General features: G+C 39.8%; 1 protein-coding gene across 4 annotated transcripts in view; it reads left to right on the top strand.

Annotated features, from left to right (window-relative positions):
• The window catches only part of DYNC1I1 (dynein cytoplasmic 1 intermediate chain 1), a 334,077-nt gene that overhangs the window by 81,010 nt on the left and 233,832 nt on the right, over window positions 1-19,235 (top strand). For all 4 annotated transcript variants that reach the window (XM_082471864.1, XM_082471863.1, XM_082471862.1 and 1 more), the window contains one exon: window positions 10,365-10,480. In XM_082471864.1, coding sequence (XP_082327990.1) covers window positions 10,365-10,480 — 116 coding nt within the window. The remainder of the gene's footprint in view (window positions 1-10,364; window positions 10,481-19,235) is intronic.

Genomic DNA, 19,235 nt, shown 5'->3' with positions numbered 1-19,235 from the left:
ATTTTCATTTGCCTAGCAGAACAGTAATAATCTCCTTAGCCTTTGATAAAGTAGTCCTCTTTTGGCTTATTCTCCATGTTTTGTCAAATATTCTTATGCATTATGTTTAGATCTCTGGTTTCAATTAATTTTTAAGGTTTCCCACGTACACAGTGCCTGCAATTTTCTTGAGAATGATGTGGGTTGTATTTTTATCAAACTGACAATCTCTGCCTTTTCAATAACACCTAATCACACTTTCTACAGAAATTAAAATATGAAACAGCAGTTTGGGGGGGTGTGTGTGTGTATCAAAAGGTAATGGTAAAATGCATTTCGGAATCTTTAAACATAGAATAAATTCTGACCCATGAAAAAGTTCAATAAATTGGTTTTAACAGATCCAATAAAAATTTTGTCACAAGAGAGGGAGAAAACACTTGGCTTACCTCTTATAATATTCCTTTATCAAGTCCCCAAACATTTCTTGAGAGCTGTCACCTGCCCGACTTTGTTCTCTACCCTCAAGAACCTTGAGTAAGCAATTATGGATATTTTCTGTTCCACACTTGCAACTGGACTTTCATAAAACAGTATTCCTTTTTTTATTCTGTTTCAGAAAAATTAATATGGTCAGTTGGGAGGGATGTATGCTTATAGTTTGGTACTCAGTGACTTAAAGATTTCTGTAATTTTATAGCTTTATAAAGTTAGAAGTTACAGCTTCTACAGAAGGTTTTTCATAAATATCAAGTCAATAAAAGGCCAATCTATAAAATTTTTATATCATTGTTGTCCTTTATATGCAACACTGGAGAAAACACACTTCCATACCTTCTGATCTTATAATTCTGAACTTTCAGTTTCCTTTGTAAAGTGGGCACTTGATAGCAGAACTCCCACCAATATTGCCAAGCTCTCTTATAACCATGACTGTTTTGATTCTTCTCTCATGCCTGGAGTTTGCAAGATTTACCTGTGTGATGAAGTTTAAGGCAGACCCTTTAACTGTGCCTGTTGACTGAACCAGACTTGACATTTGCTTCTGTTCAGGAAAAATGGTTTAGCTGCCAAACTAGTATCTCTGCACAGTAAGAAGCAAATATCATCGAAATGAGATAAATACTTCCTCAAATGATTTTTTAAATGTGAACATAGAAAATGGAAATGGATCCTCCTTGAGGTAATTGGAAAAGGTCAACCATCAAGCTGCTTCTTAGGCCTTGGAGAAAAACACCCACTCTGAACATAAGGGATAAATTGTGTGTGAAGGGGCTGCAATGCTAGGCTCACTTCCTCCGTGTGGTACCCCATCTCCACCTTTCCTCCGTGTGGTGTCCCATTCTCAACTCTAGGAGCCAGTCCTCAAGATGTCACACCTTCACACCTAATTACACCAGTATACAGTGTTGGGAAAACAAGTTGACCTTTAGTCATTTTTAAAAACTTCTTTCATATTTCATGAGTTTCTATGTCCTTAGGTCTCTATATGCTCTTCTTCTGTGGATGCACTATTTTCTCATGTGACTCTAGGTGGGTGGTTGCCAGGACCACATTTTCTGCTTTGTCTTCTTTTCATAGCTTTGGTCTTAAACTTCATACAATTGGAAAACTCCTCACCATAAACTCATCCACTGAGGTACTCATTTTTATCCCAAAGCAGAACTTTCTCGGGATTCCCCAATGTCTTCCAGTTTACACTACTTATTTTCTTCCCATAAGGCATGAAGCCTTGATATGATCTCCAATTTATTCCTTTTCTTTCACCTTCCATACCAAATGAACTGCCTTAATTCTTTTCCAGCGTCACCAAACTACAGCATTTTCTTTCTGTTCCCAGTGGCATCACCACTGAGTGCCTTCTTATCACCCTGGACCACGTTTCCACATTTGCTAGACTGCTGGTTGCAAATCCAGTAGTCATTCCCGCTTTGATTTAGTGCTTTGCCTGGATTCTTTGTTTAGTTACTGAACCCAACCGGCCTCTGTTTGTAGATCCTTTCTCAGTTCCCCTTTTTCTCCACCTCAGCTTCTAAAGCCCCACGCATAGGCTCTGGTCGCTCATCTGTCAAAGGGGGAGATTTAGACTCCATTCTTCACATAGTTGCTTCACTTTAAATGTCTCTTTGAAGCCGTCAGTTTGTTAGTAACTTTCAGTAATTCCTCATTGTCTACAGCATAAAGTGCATGATCTTTAGCCTGAGATTTAAAGCCCTCTAATCATCTGGCCTTAGTGTACCTCTCTAAATTTATCTTCCACTGCTACTCTGTAAAACTTCTATTCTGAAAACCTGGTCTTTCAGGCATAAAATGTGAATTCAGTCTTTAGATCTTTGCACATATAGTGCCTTCTCCCTGAGACACCCTCCTCGTTCCTTTCTACGACTGAGTTCTGCCTGTCCTTCAGGACTTACACCAGGCCTTTGGTTCTCAGTGAAACTTGCTTCATTTACCCAAACACAAAGTAATCTGCTTATTGTACTATCCTGTCCCACTGATTATGTGAATTGCTCATGTTGGCTCTTATTACCTTTCATTCTTATTTGCTTTTTGTTGTATATGTTCAATCTCCTCATCCTCTCTTTATTGTACGGATCTGGCATGGTTCTGTGCTTCAAAAATGGTTTGTGGTTGCTGATAAAGATGTTGGCTGAAGTAGTTCCCGTGCCAGTTGTCAAGGACTTTGTAGGTGCCCACATAAAATTTTTGGACAACGAAGAAAGTGGCACCATTATCACTTTCACTGTCTTAAGGGGCTCTTCTTTGAGAAACCTCAAGGAATTTTATAAGCAGCACTAGGAGGAAAAAATCACTGGCAGCACCATTAATGTGTGTTGGGGATGAAATACTCACATGCAAATAAGCAGGAATAAAACCCAGCAGGGTTGAGTCTGGAACCAGTGCAGACATTCTTTTATTCCTTGGCCTTGACCTACTTTGGCATCTGGCCAAATAACTCCTTGTCTCTGGGAACATCTGCTCCTGGTGTTATCTGCTTGACTTCCGGGTTTCTTCCCTGCTCCAGAGACTGCCCATTAGTACAATGACCCCTTTTGTTTCCTGGCTTCTGAGTGCCACACACTGGCTTCTGATCCGAGCTCCTGACTCTGCCACCTTACGGCCCACACTTCTGCCACCAGGTTTAACCAGTGTATCCTCAACATTATAATTTCCAGTCACTGAACACTATGAGACTGCTATTCAGAGACCCTTATTGAGAGTCTTTGTGGTTCACAATTTGTAAAATTGGAAGAGTTTCTTAGATGCTTGGTATATTCTTATTGTGGCTTTTCTTTGTCTTCACATAGGCTCTTGTACTGTGACATTAAAACAAAAATTCTAACATGAGGGTAGTCAATGTCCCAATATTGGTGATATAGCTTTACCTCCCAATATTGGTGATGGGTTAGAAAATGAATCATCCACTCTGATATAAGTGCATCTTTGAGGATCAGCTGATGGCATCTGAAATTTCCACAGCAGCCTCTTGCTTAACACTTTAGTAGTCTGGGGCCAGATCTCCTATATTATTGGGTTCCTTTATGAGTCCAATAGAGATAGTACCGCAATATTAATGCAATTTCCTTCACTTATTTGAGTATGAAATGCAGGAACATCAAGTTTGCTGTATGTAGTTCACTGTGGTCTGAAATTAGAGCATCAGAATATGAGTTGTATTGTGTCTAACTGATTCAGGAAGAATTTGATGATGCTAATGCCAGTGATGGATGACATGCTCAGGCGCTCTGAAGGCTTTCATGACCCCTGGGAAGCTCTCAGGTGATGAGGTGCCTCCTCTTGAATCTATCCTCCCACAGTCAGATTTGGCTACTGCTTGGGGCCCATGGGCATCAATAAGGAGCAGTATTCATGACAAAGCCTTCCTCTGCTCCCCTGCTCAATCTTGCCACTGAACATTAAGAAAAATTAAGCATGGTCAACTGGATATCCATATGCAAAAGAATGAAGTTGAACCCCCCTACTTCACATATATGGAACATTAATTCAAAATAGACCAGAGACCTAAATGTAAGAGCTAAAATTATAAAACTCTTAGGAGAAAACGTAGCTGTAAATCTTTGTGACCTTGGACTGGGCAGTGGTTTCTTAGATATATCACCAAAAGCACAAGCAGCTAATGAAAAAATAGATGAATCGGACTTCATTAAAATTTAAAACTTCTGTACTTCAAAAGGTACCATCAAGAAAGTGAAAAGGCAACCCACAGAATGGGATAAAATATTTGCAAATAATGTATCTGATAAGGGTCTAGTATCCGGAATATATAAAAATCTTTTACAACTCAACAATAAAAAGGCAAATAACCAAATTTTAAAATGGGCAAAGAATTTAAGTAGGCATTTCTTGAAAAAAGATATATAGATGGCCAATAAGCACATGAAAAGATGCTCAACATCATTAGCCATCAGGGAAGTTCAAATCAAAATCCCAATGAGATACTACTTCACACAAACTAGAATGGCTATAATGCAAAAGACAGATAATGGCTGACAAGGATGTAGAGAAATTGGAATCCTTGTATACTGCTAATGAGAATGTAAAATGGTACAGCCACTTTGGAAAACAGTGTGGTAGTTTCTCAACAAGTTAAACATAGAATTACCATATAACCCAGCAGTTCCACTCTTAGATATATACCAATTCAAAAAGAATTCAATTCCAAGAGAATTGAAACCATACACCCACACAAAAACTTGTACACAAATGTTCATAGCAGCATTGTTCTTAGTAGAAAGAAATGGAAACAACCCAACTGTCCACCGGCTGATGAGTGGATTAAAAAGAATGTGGTATATCCATACAATGGGATATTATTTATCAATAAAAAGGAATGACATTCTGATACATGATATAAAGTGATGAACCTTAAAACAAACTAAGTGAAAGAAGTGAGACCCAAAAGGTCATATACTGTAATATTCCATTTATATGAAAGTAGACAGAAGTAGATTAGTGGTTTCCAGAGGCTGAAGGAGGGAGAATTGGGGGAGTGACTCCCAATGAGTACAGGATTTCTTTTGGCGGTAACGAAAAGGTTGTGCAATTACATATGTGAGGTTATATGAGTTTGTGTATGTACTAAAAACCACTCAATTGTATACTTTAAAGGGGAGATTTTATAGTATGTAAATTTTATTTCAATAAAAAAAAATTAAGACAGCCTTGATCTTAAGTCTCTGATCAAAGAGCTGTGCTTTTTGATGCTTGCCATCCCAAACCAACCCCCACCCATATCTTTGTCATGTCAAAATCATTTTCCTATTTAATTCTTAAAGGCAGCTTAACAGTAGTTTCTTTGAAATCTAGTTTTTTTTTTTTAGCACTCCACATGTAGGCATGAAACAGTGACTCTCTCCATATTTTCAGGTCACAGATGCAGTGACTTCAGAAGCTGAGGTTCTGTTGTTCATGGCTTTCAAAGGAATGTAGGTCTTTTCAAAAATAGGGACAAAACCAGGGTATCCCACTTTGGTAGATAAATCTATGCTTTGCAAGTATTTATTCTCTGTATTATTAAAAATAATGTTTAAATATTAACTGCATTTTAAAATGTCAGTAAGCTTTCTCTTAAAATTTCCTTCATCTTTGAAATGGGAGAAGAGCCAAAGAGTTTATATTTATTAGAATTCCAACTGCTATGTATATGTTTCTCATCCTTTTATTTGGGAGTAAGTGTGTATAACCCGTAACTTTCTTCCACGTTGGTAGACATCATAGGCCGTGATGAAGTCACATTTTGAGCTTCATCTTCCTTGGATAATGAAACTTTGCAAGTAGTAGGAAAGCCATGCTAACCTTATGGTGGGTGGATAGGCAAAGACATTACAAGTAAACCAGAAAGGGGAATGGAGACAGTGATTCATGCAAGGGAGTTTTTTTCTTCTTGTGATGCATAATGTCTAACTGAGGGCAAGTGGACAAACCTGAGTGAATTAGACTATGCTAGTGGTGGGTCATAAATCTCAACACCCTGAGCCCCGGCAAATAACCTTCTCAAACTTCAAATACCTTCCATTTTTATTCTTTATCAAGACCTGATTTTTCTTTTCTGAAGAAACAGTTCAACTTTGGTGCAATATGGCTTTGCTCAGCCAGCTTGCTCAGCCAAGTTGACAGGACCAGTTGGAAGGAAGCCTCCAGGACTTTTAGTGGGGAGTCCAGCCCTAGCCCAGGGAGATGTGGGCCCCATGTCACTTTAGGACCAGGCCAAGTCAGCGAGTAAGGGATCCGTGGTTGCATTGCCCAGTGTCTCTGGGATCCCCTGCCTGACATTTTAGTTTTAGATCTAGGATAGACCCATGTGCCAGGCCCTTAATATTTTGCACACTGCGGTCTCCTTTGTCTGAAACTCATCCTCTTACCCTCTCATCTTTGTTCACCTTTGCTCCCAGCCTGTCTCATAGAACTTTATAAGCTTGGTCAAGAGATACCATCTCCGCTCTGGGACTGAGGCTTCATCCTCTAAGCTGCAGGGTGGAGAGGCCCAAGTGAATCTGGAAACAATGAAGCTTCTATGTCTACTCTCTAATATTTCTAAATCAGTGGTACTCAGCCTTTAGTGAGCATCAGAATCACCGGTGGGGGTGGGTAATTAAAACACAAGTTGCTGGACCCTATAATTTAATAATAATGCCATGGCCCGCATGGCGTAGATAATTGAATTCTCAACTTATATTGCTGCATCATGCCTTCTTTCTCCTCCTTGTACTCTTCTCTTCTTCCTTCCCTTTCTTCCTCAAACATTTATTTGGTGCCAGCTCTGTACCTGACACAGAACTAAGCCCCAGGGTACAGAGATAACTCAGGGAGAAATGAGTAAGTTTCAGTCAAGTCAGACATGAGAAGAGGACAGCGACATGTAACAGGGGCTGTAGTGGAAGAGTGTGTGTGTGTGTGTGTGTGCGTGTGTGTGTGCGTGCGTGTGTGTGTGTGTGTGTATAGTAGCGAGGGCATGAGCTTTGCAGGAGGGATGGTGGGACAGCGGGAAAGTTATCCCAGAGTCAGAACAGAAGAGCCTGCGTGAAATTTAGAGCCTAATTAGAAGGAAAAGGAATTAGAGTAGCATTAATTCTACAATACAGTGTGGTTTTTTTCCCCCCCTCCTTTGCTAAGTAGTTTAATTTGCACCCTTGAATAAAAGAACTATGAGCTGGTAAGACTGAGCAAAAATAAGAAACACAATGCTCAGTGTTTGTACTTTTAAAGAAAATAACCACTATATATTTCCTCTTGTAGACATAGTCATATGATCATTTTGTCAGATGATAAAATTGTAGAAGTATCTTAGGGACACTGAAAGTCTCTATCACAGGGTTGTGTGAACGGATAGATCCTGGATCAGCTGAGACGTGCAGACCCTAAGGCTGGCCTGGGAGAGACCCAGAAGTGGCGACACAGTTGGAGAACACACCTAAGAGGAAGGTCTTTGCCGTGGAAGGGCGCCACCTTCTGCCAGACTTTCTGGAACAGCTAGGGCTGGGAACAGTTGTGTAGTACTCACACCACTTTAAGCAAAGTTTTGAAAACCGAGAAGTTAAAGGAAAACCAAATGGACTCTCTCAAGCAGCCAAAACCTACCCATGTGCCGTACAGAGAAATTAGGAGTGTGATTCTTATGTTCTACTGTCAGAGATGACTTCAAATCTACTGTTTTAGAAAATCAATTTAGAGCATTCATATATCTGCCTTCTCTGATTTTTTGAAACAAATATAAGCATTATTATAATCAGTCAAAAAGATAAAAGTAGAGCCACCTACTATGTGCCAGACACTAAATTAAGTATTTTACAAGTATTAGCTTCATTCAATCTTCATAACAATTCAATGATATGTACCCATTTTATAGATGAGATACATGAGGCTTAGAGGGGTTTGTCACTTGTCCAAAACTTTTACATACCATTCAGCTGGGAAGTGACAAAGAGGGGATTTGAACCCAGTTTCTGTATGAGCACGTGACTTAACCATTATGCTGTGCTGCCTCACTAGTTGGTTTCAGTTTGCCTTGTGGATTATCAAATTACAGATCAGCTTCCCGTCGTCCAGTGCCTATGGCTGGTCACCCAACAAGACAGGCCTACAGCTTATGCTTGCATCTTATTAGCAAGATGCGCTGAAATCCCTGGCTGCAGGTATAGGTATTTCTTAATTGGACTGTGGAGATCTTTGGGCCTCACACAGATGCCCATGGAAGTCTAAACTCCAGGGTGATCTCTCCATGCCGGGTGTGACCCCATTTTGAATTGGTGGTGGTACATTACCAGCCCATGTTTCCTTTCCATCTCTTTGCCTAAGATGAAGATGAACCTCTTGGGGCCTCAGAAGGATGCTCCAGGCTATTAAACAGCAGAGGGGGCTTTGTCTCAAGCAGTCCTGGGGTGTCTAGTCATGTTTTATTTTTCAGATGCTTCAAGAAAGACCCATTTCAGGAAGAAAAACATAACTTCTTTTACCCAAGAAGGACTTAAAATAATACCTGAATTTCTTGCTTTGAAACCTTGAGCCTTTTACCTTGTTTGGTAATTTTGTTTCTAGTATATTTTGTGTGTTTTCCCCTAATTCTGTGTGAGAAGGTTTGGAGGAAGTGCTGGGTCCCCAGCCTGACCCTCCTGTACGCTCTGTGGTCCAGACATCTGAGTGAGTGAGGCCCACATGGCCCAGGCCTGTGTGGAGCTTGGGCTACAGTCGTGCTTAGTGGGGCTGCAGAGACAGCCAGCTGGGCTTGTTTCTAAACCAGCCTTTGTTTGTTTGTATCTACTCTGTGCTCATCTTAGGTTTTACCTCAATTTTAGTGATTCATAGAAAAGAAGAAATTTTTGTTTTCCTAGAATGCTTAGGAAATTGTACATGGAAATTCCCAGCTGTGGTATGCATTTTCTTTCATTTTATCATTACTACTACTGAAAAAAAATACAATGAGTCTGTGCCATTGCTAGTAATAATTTAAAAAGTAATACGAAAAGGGTATGCTTCTATTGATCCTAGCGAGCTAGGGAATGTGGAATTGTGGCTAAATGGTTATGTTGCCTTTCTCTCTCAGAGAGACACACACATACTCTATTTCCTGGAAATTTTAAAGAAATATAGTAAAATATGTCTGATACTGATACTAAATCTATATACTAAAATAATGTTTCAGAAACTATTTTAAAATATATATGTGTGTAAATTGTGTACATATGTATATATAACATATACGTAGCATATGCATTATATGTATGTGGTACATAGACATTAGCCATACTAATCCTAGTACTAAGAACTAGTAGTAGCTCCATTTTACAGATGAGGAAACCGAGGCACAGAGAGATTAGGTAACTTATTCAAGATCACACACATAGCTGGTAAGTGTGGGCTAGTCTTATGTGATTAACGACCAGACTCTACTGCCTCCAGGAGTGGATGTTTCCTGGGTGACGCAGGAGGCACTTCAGATCTGGGGGGTAACTCAGAACTCACCATTAAGAACCTCAGGTAGGAGTTTGACTTGGTGGCAAAAGCACTGGACCAGGACTCAGGCCAACAGAATTTTCTCCCTGGTTCTACCATTTACGAGTTGCATATATTTGGGAATGTCTCCTACTGAATCTCACTTTCCTTATCCATAAAATGGAGATGGTGATAATCTGCCCAGAAGCTTCATAGTGGTGTCATGAAGACAGTTGACATGATGGATGTGAAAGACATCTGAAAATTCTTGATGTGCTCCATAAATATTCAGAAAGTATTTTTTTTTTACATGGTCACGGCTCATTTGGGAATTCTAAACTAAAACTTTATCACTCTTAGCCCAGTACCCTTTTCACTCAATTTGTGCTATATCAACGTATCTTTAAACAAATTCGCATGCTGATCTGTATTAGTTTCTTTTCTGGAGAAATGGGAGATGTTATACTCCACCTTGGAATATCATCCTCTCATTACTATTATAGAGAACAAATTACTCCACTAATCATCTCTTTTTTCTTCAGATTTGAGAAGAGTTACTTTTCTTTTGTCCCTCTTGTCTAAGGGACTAGAATCCTGTATTACCAATGAAAATTCCCTTTATAACCTTTAATCAAGAAAAATCAGAGTTGCTCAGAATGGAGGGGTCTCATTTGAAGTGGACAAGACCTGGTTTTGCAGATAGAAAAGCTGAGGGTCGGCCTGAGGGACCTATCTGACACCACCAAGCAACACAGGGGCAAAGTGGGCCAAAACCCCAAGTGTCCAGACTTGCAGCCCAGGGCCAGTTCAACTTCATGACGCTGCCCCTTGTACTGAGAAGCTGTGGGTATTTGGGGTTTGTTTGTTTTATTCCCGATAGATCTTCTGCAAGGAATGCCTTCCCTCTCTAAGCGTTTGTCCTTTGTTACTTCTAGACGAAGACTGCATAAGCTGGGTGTGTCGAAGGTTACCCAAGTGGATTTCCTGCCCAGGGAGGTAGTGTCCTACTCCAAGGAGACCCAGACTCCTCTGGCTACACATCAGTCCGAAGGTAAACTCTGTCTTTTGTTCACTTTCCGTATGATCTCTGGAGAAATTGCCAGGGAGTTACATCCTTCTTGTTGATTTCATATCTTACCATAAGGCATCTTCACAGGACACAAACATAATGACACACCAAAAGCTTAAGTCTCCTTTGACTCTGGTTTTGGAAACGCTGGAGAGGAAACCCAGTGGTATTCCTCCAAAGGACCCATGAACTTTAAAATGGATAACTTAATGAGGTCACAGTTTGTCAACACTGTGTGAGGAGGGGGAAAATCACCAAAGGATAATGTAATAGAAACTTCTCTGAATTTTATTGATAAGAAGAGTGTGTACATTAAGATTCAACATTTGCAAGAGTCAGCAAACTGTAGCCAACCACCTGTTCCTCAAATTAAAGTGTTTTGGAATACAGCCATATCCAGTCCTGCATGTCTATATGACTGCTTTCTTGCTACGTGGTAGGGTTGAGTACTTATGACTCACATGGCCTGAAATCTTTACTGTAATCTGGTGCTTTTCAGAAAAACTTTGCTGACCCCTGACTTGCTTTGCCAATTCAGATGGCAACACGCTATAATTTCTTACCACGATTTAAAAAGACTTTCCATGCGATCTCCGTGTGGGTGAATGGGAATTAACTCCATGCCTCCTTCGTGCATACCCGAAAATATCAAGTGGAAAATGTATGTGCAAATCCCAATAAATCGTGAAAATACACTAATAAGAGAAGTTGAAGCTAATCAATCAAAATGCTTCCTAGAAGTCAAAAATTACACAAAGCAAAATTACTCCAAAGCAGAAGCAGGAGATGTGTGCACTTAAAATAGGATAAGTGAAGGTTGCATTGTTAGAGAATATAGCACTGTTTTTATAGCTAAGCAAATTCTCTTTTTACTTTGTTATTTTATTGTCTGGTGTGGTGAAGAGGATGTTAGCATTCTGGGTTCATTGTTGTTGTGTAGTAAATACTGAACAAAAGCCATGAAAATGAAAAATGATTCGCGTTCCGTGCTTGGTTTACAGCATATATAAATCAGTGCACTTTGGTTTGTGCAAGTTACAGAGCTTTTCAATTTTGGTTTTAAACACATAACATCAAAACACAAGTGAAATCGGATTCCTTGAAGTAGAGCGCTGCCTACAGGCCTTCTGAAAACCTTTCTCGGTTAATGCTGTCTGGCGTGGTGATGATTCTTTGGTAGCAGGGCCTCTGTTTTTCACGTGATAAGAAATGAATTTTAGAAGCAAACAAGTAGCACCCTCTGGTGGTGAAATTTTAAATCAACTATTTCAGTGAACTTGAGAAGTGTATATTAATGTGGCAGAAAATACAAAGTTAGAAAAGCCTTTGGGAGTTCACCTAGTCTATCCTTGGGCCTCTAGGCAGATCAGGAAGATCATTAAAAATAACCTCGTCACCCAACCAAAACATTTGTTTGAGTTAATTTGCTGCCAGAGGTATTTGCAGAGCTGTAGCCTGAGGTATGTTTATTTAGCCCCAAATTTGACCCATAACATAAAGTTATACAACTGAAATAGGAGAAGGAGTGAATTATTTTTTGGAAATGTGTAGACTTTAGATATTGGAAATGGTACAGAAATATTTACAAGGGAAGATAAATTAAGGATGAAAAGGCATCAACTCTAAACTTTTAAACTGGAACACATCAAAAGGAGAAGCCTGGGCATTCCATTTTATTACTGCAGAGAGAGCTTGGGAGCCCTCATTACGCTGTGGTCCAAGCAGCATGAAAGAAGGAATTTATTTCTCAGCTCTTGGCAGAAGTTCTTTCTGTTTTGTTAACAGGACTCACAGAGCTTTTTTATGGTGATGGGTGTTTTGATGGTTCAAATTCCACAATACAGGTTTGAACTCAAAGTGAGCTACCGTATCTCTAGACAGTAAAGCAATCCCCGATGGGTTTAGACAGGAAGAACTTTGGATTTGAGTTCAGCAAATCGTCCTCTCACCACAGATGATTCCTTGACCTCTGGCTGCCCGGTGTCGTCCAGCCCCTGGCTGACGGGGGTGCCCCATGCTTGCCTTTCACCTGCTGAGTGAAGTGGGGAGGCTCGACCGCGTGGCAGGTTTGGATTGGCTTCCAATTTGGGAGCTTGGGCCATGGCAGTGTTTTCATGACGACTGCAGCCGTTCAGGGTCAGGAAACAATGAACTACTGAATTTCATGACACAATGAGGCTCTTGGATGGATAATACGTAAAGCTGTGGTGCGTATAAGATCTGTTTTAGCTCATTATTGCCCATGGTGTATGAAGGAACGCTGATTATTTTTGAAGTCATTATGCGACTATGGAAAATTTAACAATATTCAAACTGTTGATCTCAGAGCATTGATCTGTTCTACATCTAATGGAGTTCTTATGTGTTCGGTTTTTGACATCTTCTCATTTTACTCTTGAAAATGGAAGAGAAGGTACTTTGGACTTGCCCAAGCTTAAGCTTCTCTTCTCCACTATGTACTATAATGAACATTCTCTTAATTTGTGATCATAATGACCTGTTATGTATGGGAAACAGTCCAGAGAATAATTTAAGCCCTGGAGATTTAGGAATGAGGTCCACACAAACACTGGTTTTTCAATACAAGTTTAGATCTTCCCTCTCTGCTTAGGTCATTAGTTGCGAGAAAGAAGGCTGAGAATAGGTAACAGCGATTTGGGGAGCAGGATATCTCTATCTCCAAAACATTTTAAACACGTGCTTCTTATTCCCAGGTCATAAGAAAGGAAAACAATAATGGTTCCCTTCCAAACTACGTCTGCTTTGTGTTATTAGTATCTCGCTGGACTGATGGTGAGGTCCTGAGGTTCATTAGGAAGCCAGTCTTCTGCATCTTTATTATAGCGGGAAAGTGACTGGCCCATACTAGGCTCCCAACAGATGCTGTCGAATGACAAGGATGAGGCCAGACATCTTAGAAACGCCAGGTTCTGCAGTGACCCCTAGGAGAATGAGAACTTGTTAACTTGCTGGAAAAATGTAAGCCAATCTGGAGAGAGGAGGAGGAAACTTACATAACCTGTTGATCATTTGAAGAGTTCTCTGATCTTCCTCTTCTCTTCGTGATATCTTATAAATGCGAACTTAGTGGCCCCGTGTTGGCCACCCCCCTCCCTTGACCTCCCTCTTATGCCTTGTCTCTTATATCCAAGAGAGACCAACCCACTTGCATTTTCCAAGGCACCATGCAGCCTCATGCCTCCACACGCTTGTACTTACTGTCTCCCGCCTGGAATGCCATCTCTCCTGTTTGCCTTCCTTCCAGACCAAAACCAAGGGACAGCTCCTTGGTAATTCCACTTATGGTTGACGTCTCACCTCATACCATGGGCATAGTCCATCTTCCCCTTATCAAGCTATTATTTAATTTATTTAATATATTTAATTATTATTTAAATGTCTTCCTTTTAGATTGGATCTCCTTGAGGGCAATGTGTGTGTGTGTTTTGTTTTTTTAACTTTTATTGGAGTGTAGCTGATTTACAATGTTGTGTTAGTTTCAGGTGTACAGCAAAGGTGAATCTGTTATACATATATCCACTCTTTTTTAGATTCTTTTCCCATGTACGCCATTCTCTACCCAATACAGAATATTGAGTAAAGTTCCCTGTGCTATACAGTAGGTCTTTATTAGTTATCTATTTTATATACAGTAGTGTGTATATGTCAATTCCAATCTTCCAATTTATCCCTCCCCCCGTTTTACTTTTATGTTTAAAATATTTTTAGCCATAAGTTTATTTTCTACATCTGTAACTCTATATCTGTTTTGTAGATAAGTTCATTTGTACCCTTTTTTTTCAGATTCCACATATAGGCGATATCATATGATACTTGTCTTTCTCTGTCTGACTTACTTGACTCAGTATGACAATCTCTAGGTCCATCCATGTCTCTGCAAATGGCATTATTTTGTTCTTTTTTATGGCTGAGTAATATTCTATCGTATATATGTACCACATCTTCTTTATCCATTCCTCCATCAATGGACATTTAGAAGGTGTGTGTTCTTTACCTCCATGCCCAACACAGTGCCTGGCACAAAGAAAGGGCTCAATAGATATCAGTGGAAGAAATGAAGAATGAAATGATTCTAGACAAATAAGAAAGAAGAGAAAATGCTCATTGTATTCTGGGGAGGATAGAATATGATCCATGCATTAAGGCTGCACTGGTTTTATGGGGTTTTTAAGGAAAAGTCACGAGAGTGTGTAAGGAGGGGAGTTCAATGTTTCTGTTTCCACCAGGCCTGTATTTCCGTGCCCAGGCTGGTGCAGGCGTTACTGCCGTGAACATGACACAGTTATGAGAACTGAAGGAGAAAGTCACCGAGGCCACCTGGCTTGGCCCAGGAAAGAGCAAAGCAGTCACCAAGTTTGTACTGTGCAGAGATACTGTTTATAAAGTACTTTGAGTTTGGAACAGGTGTGCAGGAAGGTTGAGGGGAATTCTTGGCTGCTTGAGGGGAATTTCTACCTTGGCTTCCCATCCTCTCTGGCATATATTCAATATAGATGCTGCAAATAAAGAGATAGTTTCCCAGGATAAACTAGTCCAGCACTGCCCAATAAAAACATAATGAGCCATTATTCATTTTAGTAATGTTTTATTTAACCCAGTATGTTTAACAATTATTATTCCAACATATAATCAATATAAAAATTATCAACGAGATACAGTACATTCTTTTTTTTATATTAAATTTTCAAAATCTGGTTTGTATTTGACACTTACAGCATATCCCAATTCAAACACTAAATTTTCCTTGGAAATACTTGAACTGTAATAAGATTTCTTAAAATTTACAATTGAAAAAGTAAGTTCATATACCACTGTTGTTCCAAACATATTTGAAAGCTGTTCAATGATTGGATCAAATATTTGTTTTTAAGTTTAAACTTAAATTAATTAAAGTTAAATTTTAAAATGCAGTTTTTCGGTTGCATTAGCCACATCTCAAGTGCTCAATAGCCGCAGGGGGTTAGTGGCTCCTGAATTGGACACTCAGGTCTACCATGACCCATCATGATGCAGGTCAGATGCTGAGACCCACAAGCCAGGCTGATCTCCACTTTACCATGGCTGGGCAGAGGGGCTTGGGTGAGGAGACCTCCCTGACGTGTAGAGAACTCCTCTAGGTAAATGATGACTTCGTAGATGCTCCTCCTTTTTGTGAAGTCAGCCATATCCAAGCAAGTGTTAGATGATTGGACAGAATCCAAGTTGTACCCCCAGCAGGATAAGTCCTCCAATAAGCCTCATCCTGTCATATTAGAGGCAGTTGTGAGAACCCCTCTGGGTTCTCCCTTCATGGTCCGTAGTTTAGAGACTAGAATATTCACTCCTTCTGCCCTGTCTTCATGCTGCCCAAAGGACATCTAAAGACCGTGTATGACCTCTTTGTTAGTTATCTACACTTCTGCCGCTCCCCTGTCCTTCTGCATGAAGTGATGAGAGATCAGAATTAAGATTTGAGTTCTAAACTGCAGATAGTTGAATTCTAAGGCCTCCTACACCTTGGTGGTCCCAAGAACATAATTCTTTGATACAAAGTTGCCCAATAAAGACATCTACCATAGGATCTAAGTGGAAATATTTATTTGGAACCTAAAGTTTGAAATCAGACAGTTCTTAGAGATATAATTTCCCAGTGGAAGCCAATCCTGAAACACCTGGAGATGACTTGGGAGAAAACAGGGTATGGTGTCATAACCTTGACTCTCCAACTGGATCTCAGTTTCCTGGACCTTAACACACTTTCTCTGAACTTACTATTTAAAGAGCCACCATGTGTTTTGTGACAATCCATGGTGGCATCTGAATGCAAATTAAAACTCCCTAGTGAAGATGACACACCTAATCTTATTTTTAGCTTCTGTTTTTAAGATAAGAACTGACACTATTCCAGAGAGATAGTGACATCTGCCACATTTTGCTTCCTTAGAATATGCCTGCTATTTCCCTTTTGACACTTGGTTAAAGTGTTAATCCTCTCTCAGAACAAAGTGTAGAGCCTCCAGGCCCATTGTTAACAAGATCAGGGATTGAGAGATCCTCTCCTGGGATATTAGTTTTCTTTAACAATGTTAATCTCGTATCATCTTGGCAAGACTCTTGAAAGACAAAAAAAAAAAAAAGGGTGGGGGGCTATCTAAGGAACATAGACATTTCAGACATTACTTTTTAGGTATTATTTATATCAAATAGACAAAATTTTCTAGTTAAAAAAAAATTATTTTCCCTATCTGTCAACCACCTTTCCAGCTATTGATCAGGAGAGCTTTCATGGTTTAGTTCTTGATTTATATTAGACACTAAAATAGATATTGGATTAGGCTGTAGCTGGTCTTGATATTCCAAAGGAGAAGCCTCATGCTAAAAGTTAATTTACTTTTAAAAAGTACTTAGTGAGAGTGCCAGAGATGGTACAATCAAATCTCAGTCAAATAAGCTCATTTTAGCCAAAATATTCCTTCCAATAAAAAAACAAAAGGGTGCTAAATGACAACTCAAAATGAAACCAGAAATGTAATAAAAAGGTAAAATGCAGAGCAAGACTTGGTGCCGGTGGGCACTGTCTTATTTACTATACCTCTGTAATCTACAGGTCTATAGAGAAGGGAGGGCCATTGAGAAGACTAGCCCTAGAGCATCCTGTGAACTTTAGGCTCAGTATAGGATTATATCTTGGCTACAGTACTGTACTAGAAAACAAACTTATATTTTAGGAATATGGTTTGAGAATTTTGTTTAAACATGAGTGAATCAATTAAACAACATATCACAATCTCTAGGCCATCAAGGGTTAATGTGCTTTGTAAACTCATGCATTGAGAAGTAAAAGATTTTGCATAAAATAAAAACATTGTCCTTCTAATATTGTTTCGATGACTCCATCCCTTTAGTTTTTCATACAACTGGAAGGTATCTTTAAAAACCTCTTCAGAGCAGGAAGATGAATAAGAAGCTTAACTGAAGCTAAGGACCTGGAAGCTCTTATTAACACAAAAGGGGCTGTGAGATTTTTGTCTGACTTCAAGGCTCACACATTGCAGGTAGATGATCTAAGCACGTTTTACTAAAAAAAAGAACTAATATCCAAATTATAGACCTAATATCAAGTTAATATGTAATCATAGATCACTGATTGCTTCTCCCAAGTTCATTTACATATCCAGTTTCCTTGATCTCCAAGACATCCCTTCTCATAGGTCCTCATCCCTGGTAACAGACACATTGATTCTGTGTATCACTAGTGCCTGCATAGTGCCTAATATTTGGTGTGGGAATGAATGGATGACCTGGCTTAGGTCATAGAGTTGCCTCAACTGTTCGCCTTATGAGCCAGATGATGGAAGAAATGAAAGAGAAGTAGGTCAAAGAGTAAGACATGGGAGGAGGTGCGCCAGAATTTATAGTTTCAGACACTAAAAACTATGGTTAACTTAAGCAGGAAAGAGTTTGAGTAGAAGGATATTATGTAAATCACGGAATCAACCTGAAGATTGAAAAGGCAGGCTCAGAAGACAGGCAGAGAAGCTAATTTTCAAGAAGACAGCCAAAACTTACCGTATGTAATATTTTCAGTAAGTCTGTGACCAGTGAACCTAGGAGAAGCATGCCTAGCAGGGGGAAAAAATCCAGAATAAGCAGTTATTCTAGTGAAGACAAGTTGATTCCCCACTACACAATAGAAAAATGTGATCAACCTGGCTGGTTTTTCTTTCAAGATATAGTTCAATATTGGGAGTTTCAGTTGATCTCTGGTTGGGCAAGTAGCCAAGGCATCGTGAGTTGGGGCAACTGTGTCCTTGTATGGCCTAGCTGTACATACTTGTAGCTATAGATACTTTATGAGTCCACTGAGCAAGTACTTGTGCAGCTGGACACAGGAGAATGACTGGCATTGTAGAACAGAATGTATCAACTCTTCTCCCTGATTATTAGAAGCCTCCTTCACAGTGCATAAATTAAAAAAAAAAATTTTACTGGAGTATAGTTGATTTACAATGTTGTGTTAGTTGTAGGTGTACAGCAAAATGAATCAGTTATACATATACATATATCCACTCTTTTTAAAATTCTTTTCCCACTTAGGCCATTACAGAGTATTGAGTAGCATTCCCTGTGCTATACAGTCGGTCCTTATTAGTTACACAGTGCATGACTTTTGATTGTGCATAAATATTCTGTCACTGTAGGTCTGTGTTGAAAGGTCCCACCATATACCTCTTTCCTAAACCTTTTGCCATTGGTAGCCTCTACGTGTGACCTTTCAGTCATTGCTCATGGCTTAGTTTTAGATAGAGTGTTTTCTCAGTCTACTCTTCCAGCTCAAGTGGGCAGCGAGATATGCTGATCAAAACTCTTTTCATCCAAGTGGAATTGTAGTGGTTTTTCTTCTCCACTGAACTTTAGGCCTACGCCTAAATGGAGGTGTCCTGTCAGCCATCCACTTCTGGCTTTTGCCAGCCTATCACTTAGAAATTTCCAGAGTCCAGGCTCAAATGTTTTCAGACAGCTAGTCACCCAACACTTCTCTTCAGGCTGCAGGACGAGTGGCAGTGCCGCAGGGGTAAGAACATGAGAGTGAGAGCAGCGGGCTCAGGGAGATTGCTTGTCACAACTCAGTATACAGCCCTCGCTGATGAGCCAGCTAGCGGTGGATCCACCTGACTTTCTGGCCAGATGGATCAGATAGCGCTCCAGTTCATAATGCGTATTTTCCATAGTCACC

Source organism: Balaenoptera physalus, assembly GCF_965194825.1.
Source record: "Balaenoptera physalus genome assembly, chromosome: 8".
NCBI lineage: Eukaryota > Metazoa > Chordata > Mammalia > Artiodactyla > Balaenopteridae > Balaenoptera > Balaenoptera physalus.
The sequence above is the reverse complement of the archived record's forward strand: the minus strand, read 5'-3'. Positions and strand labels throughout refer to the sequence as shown.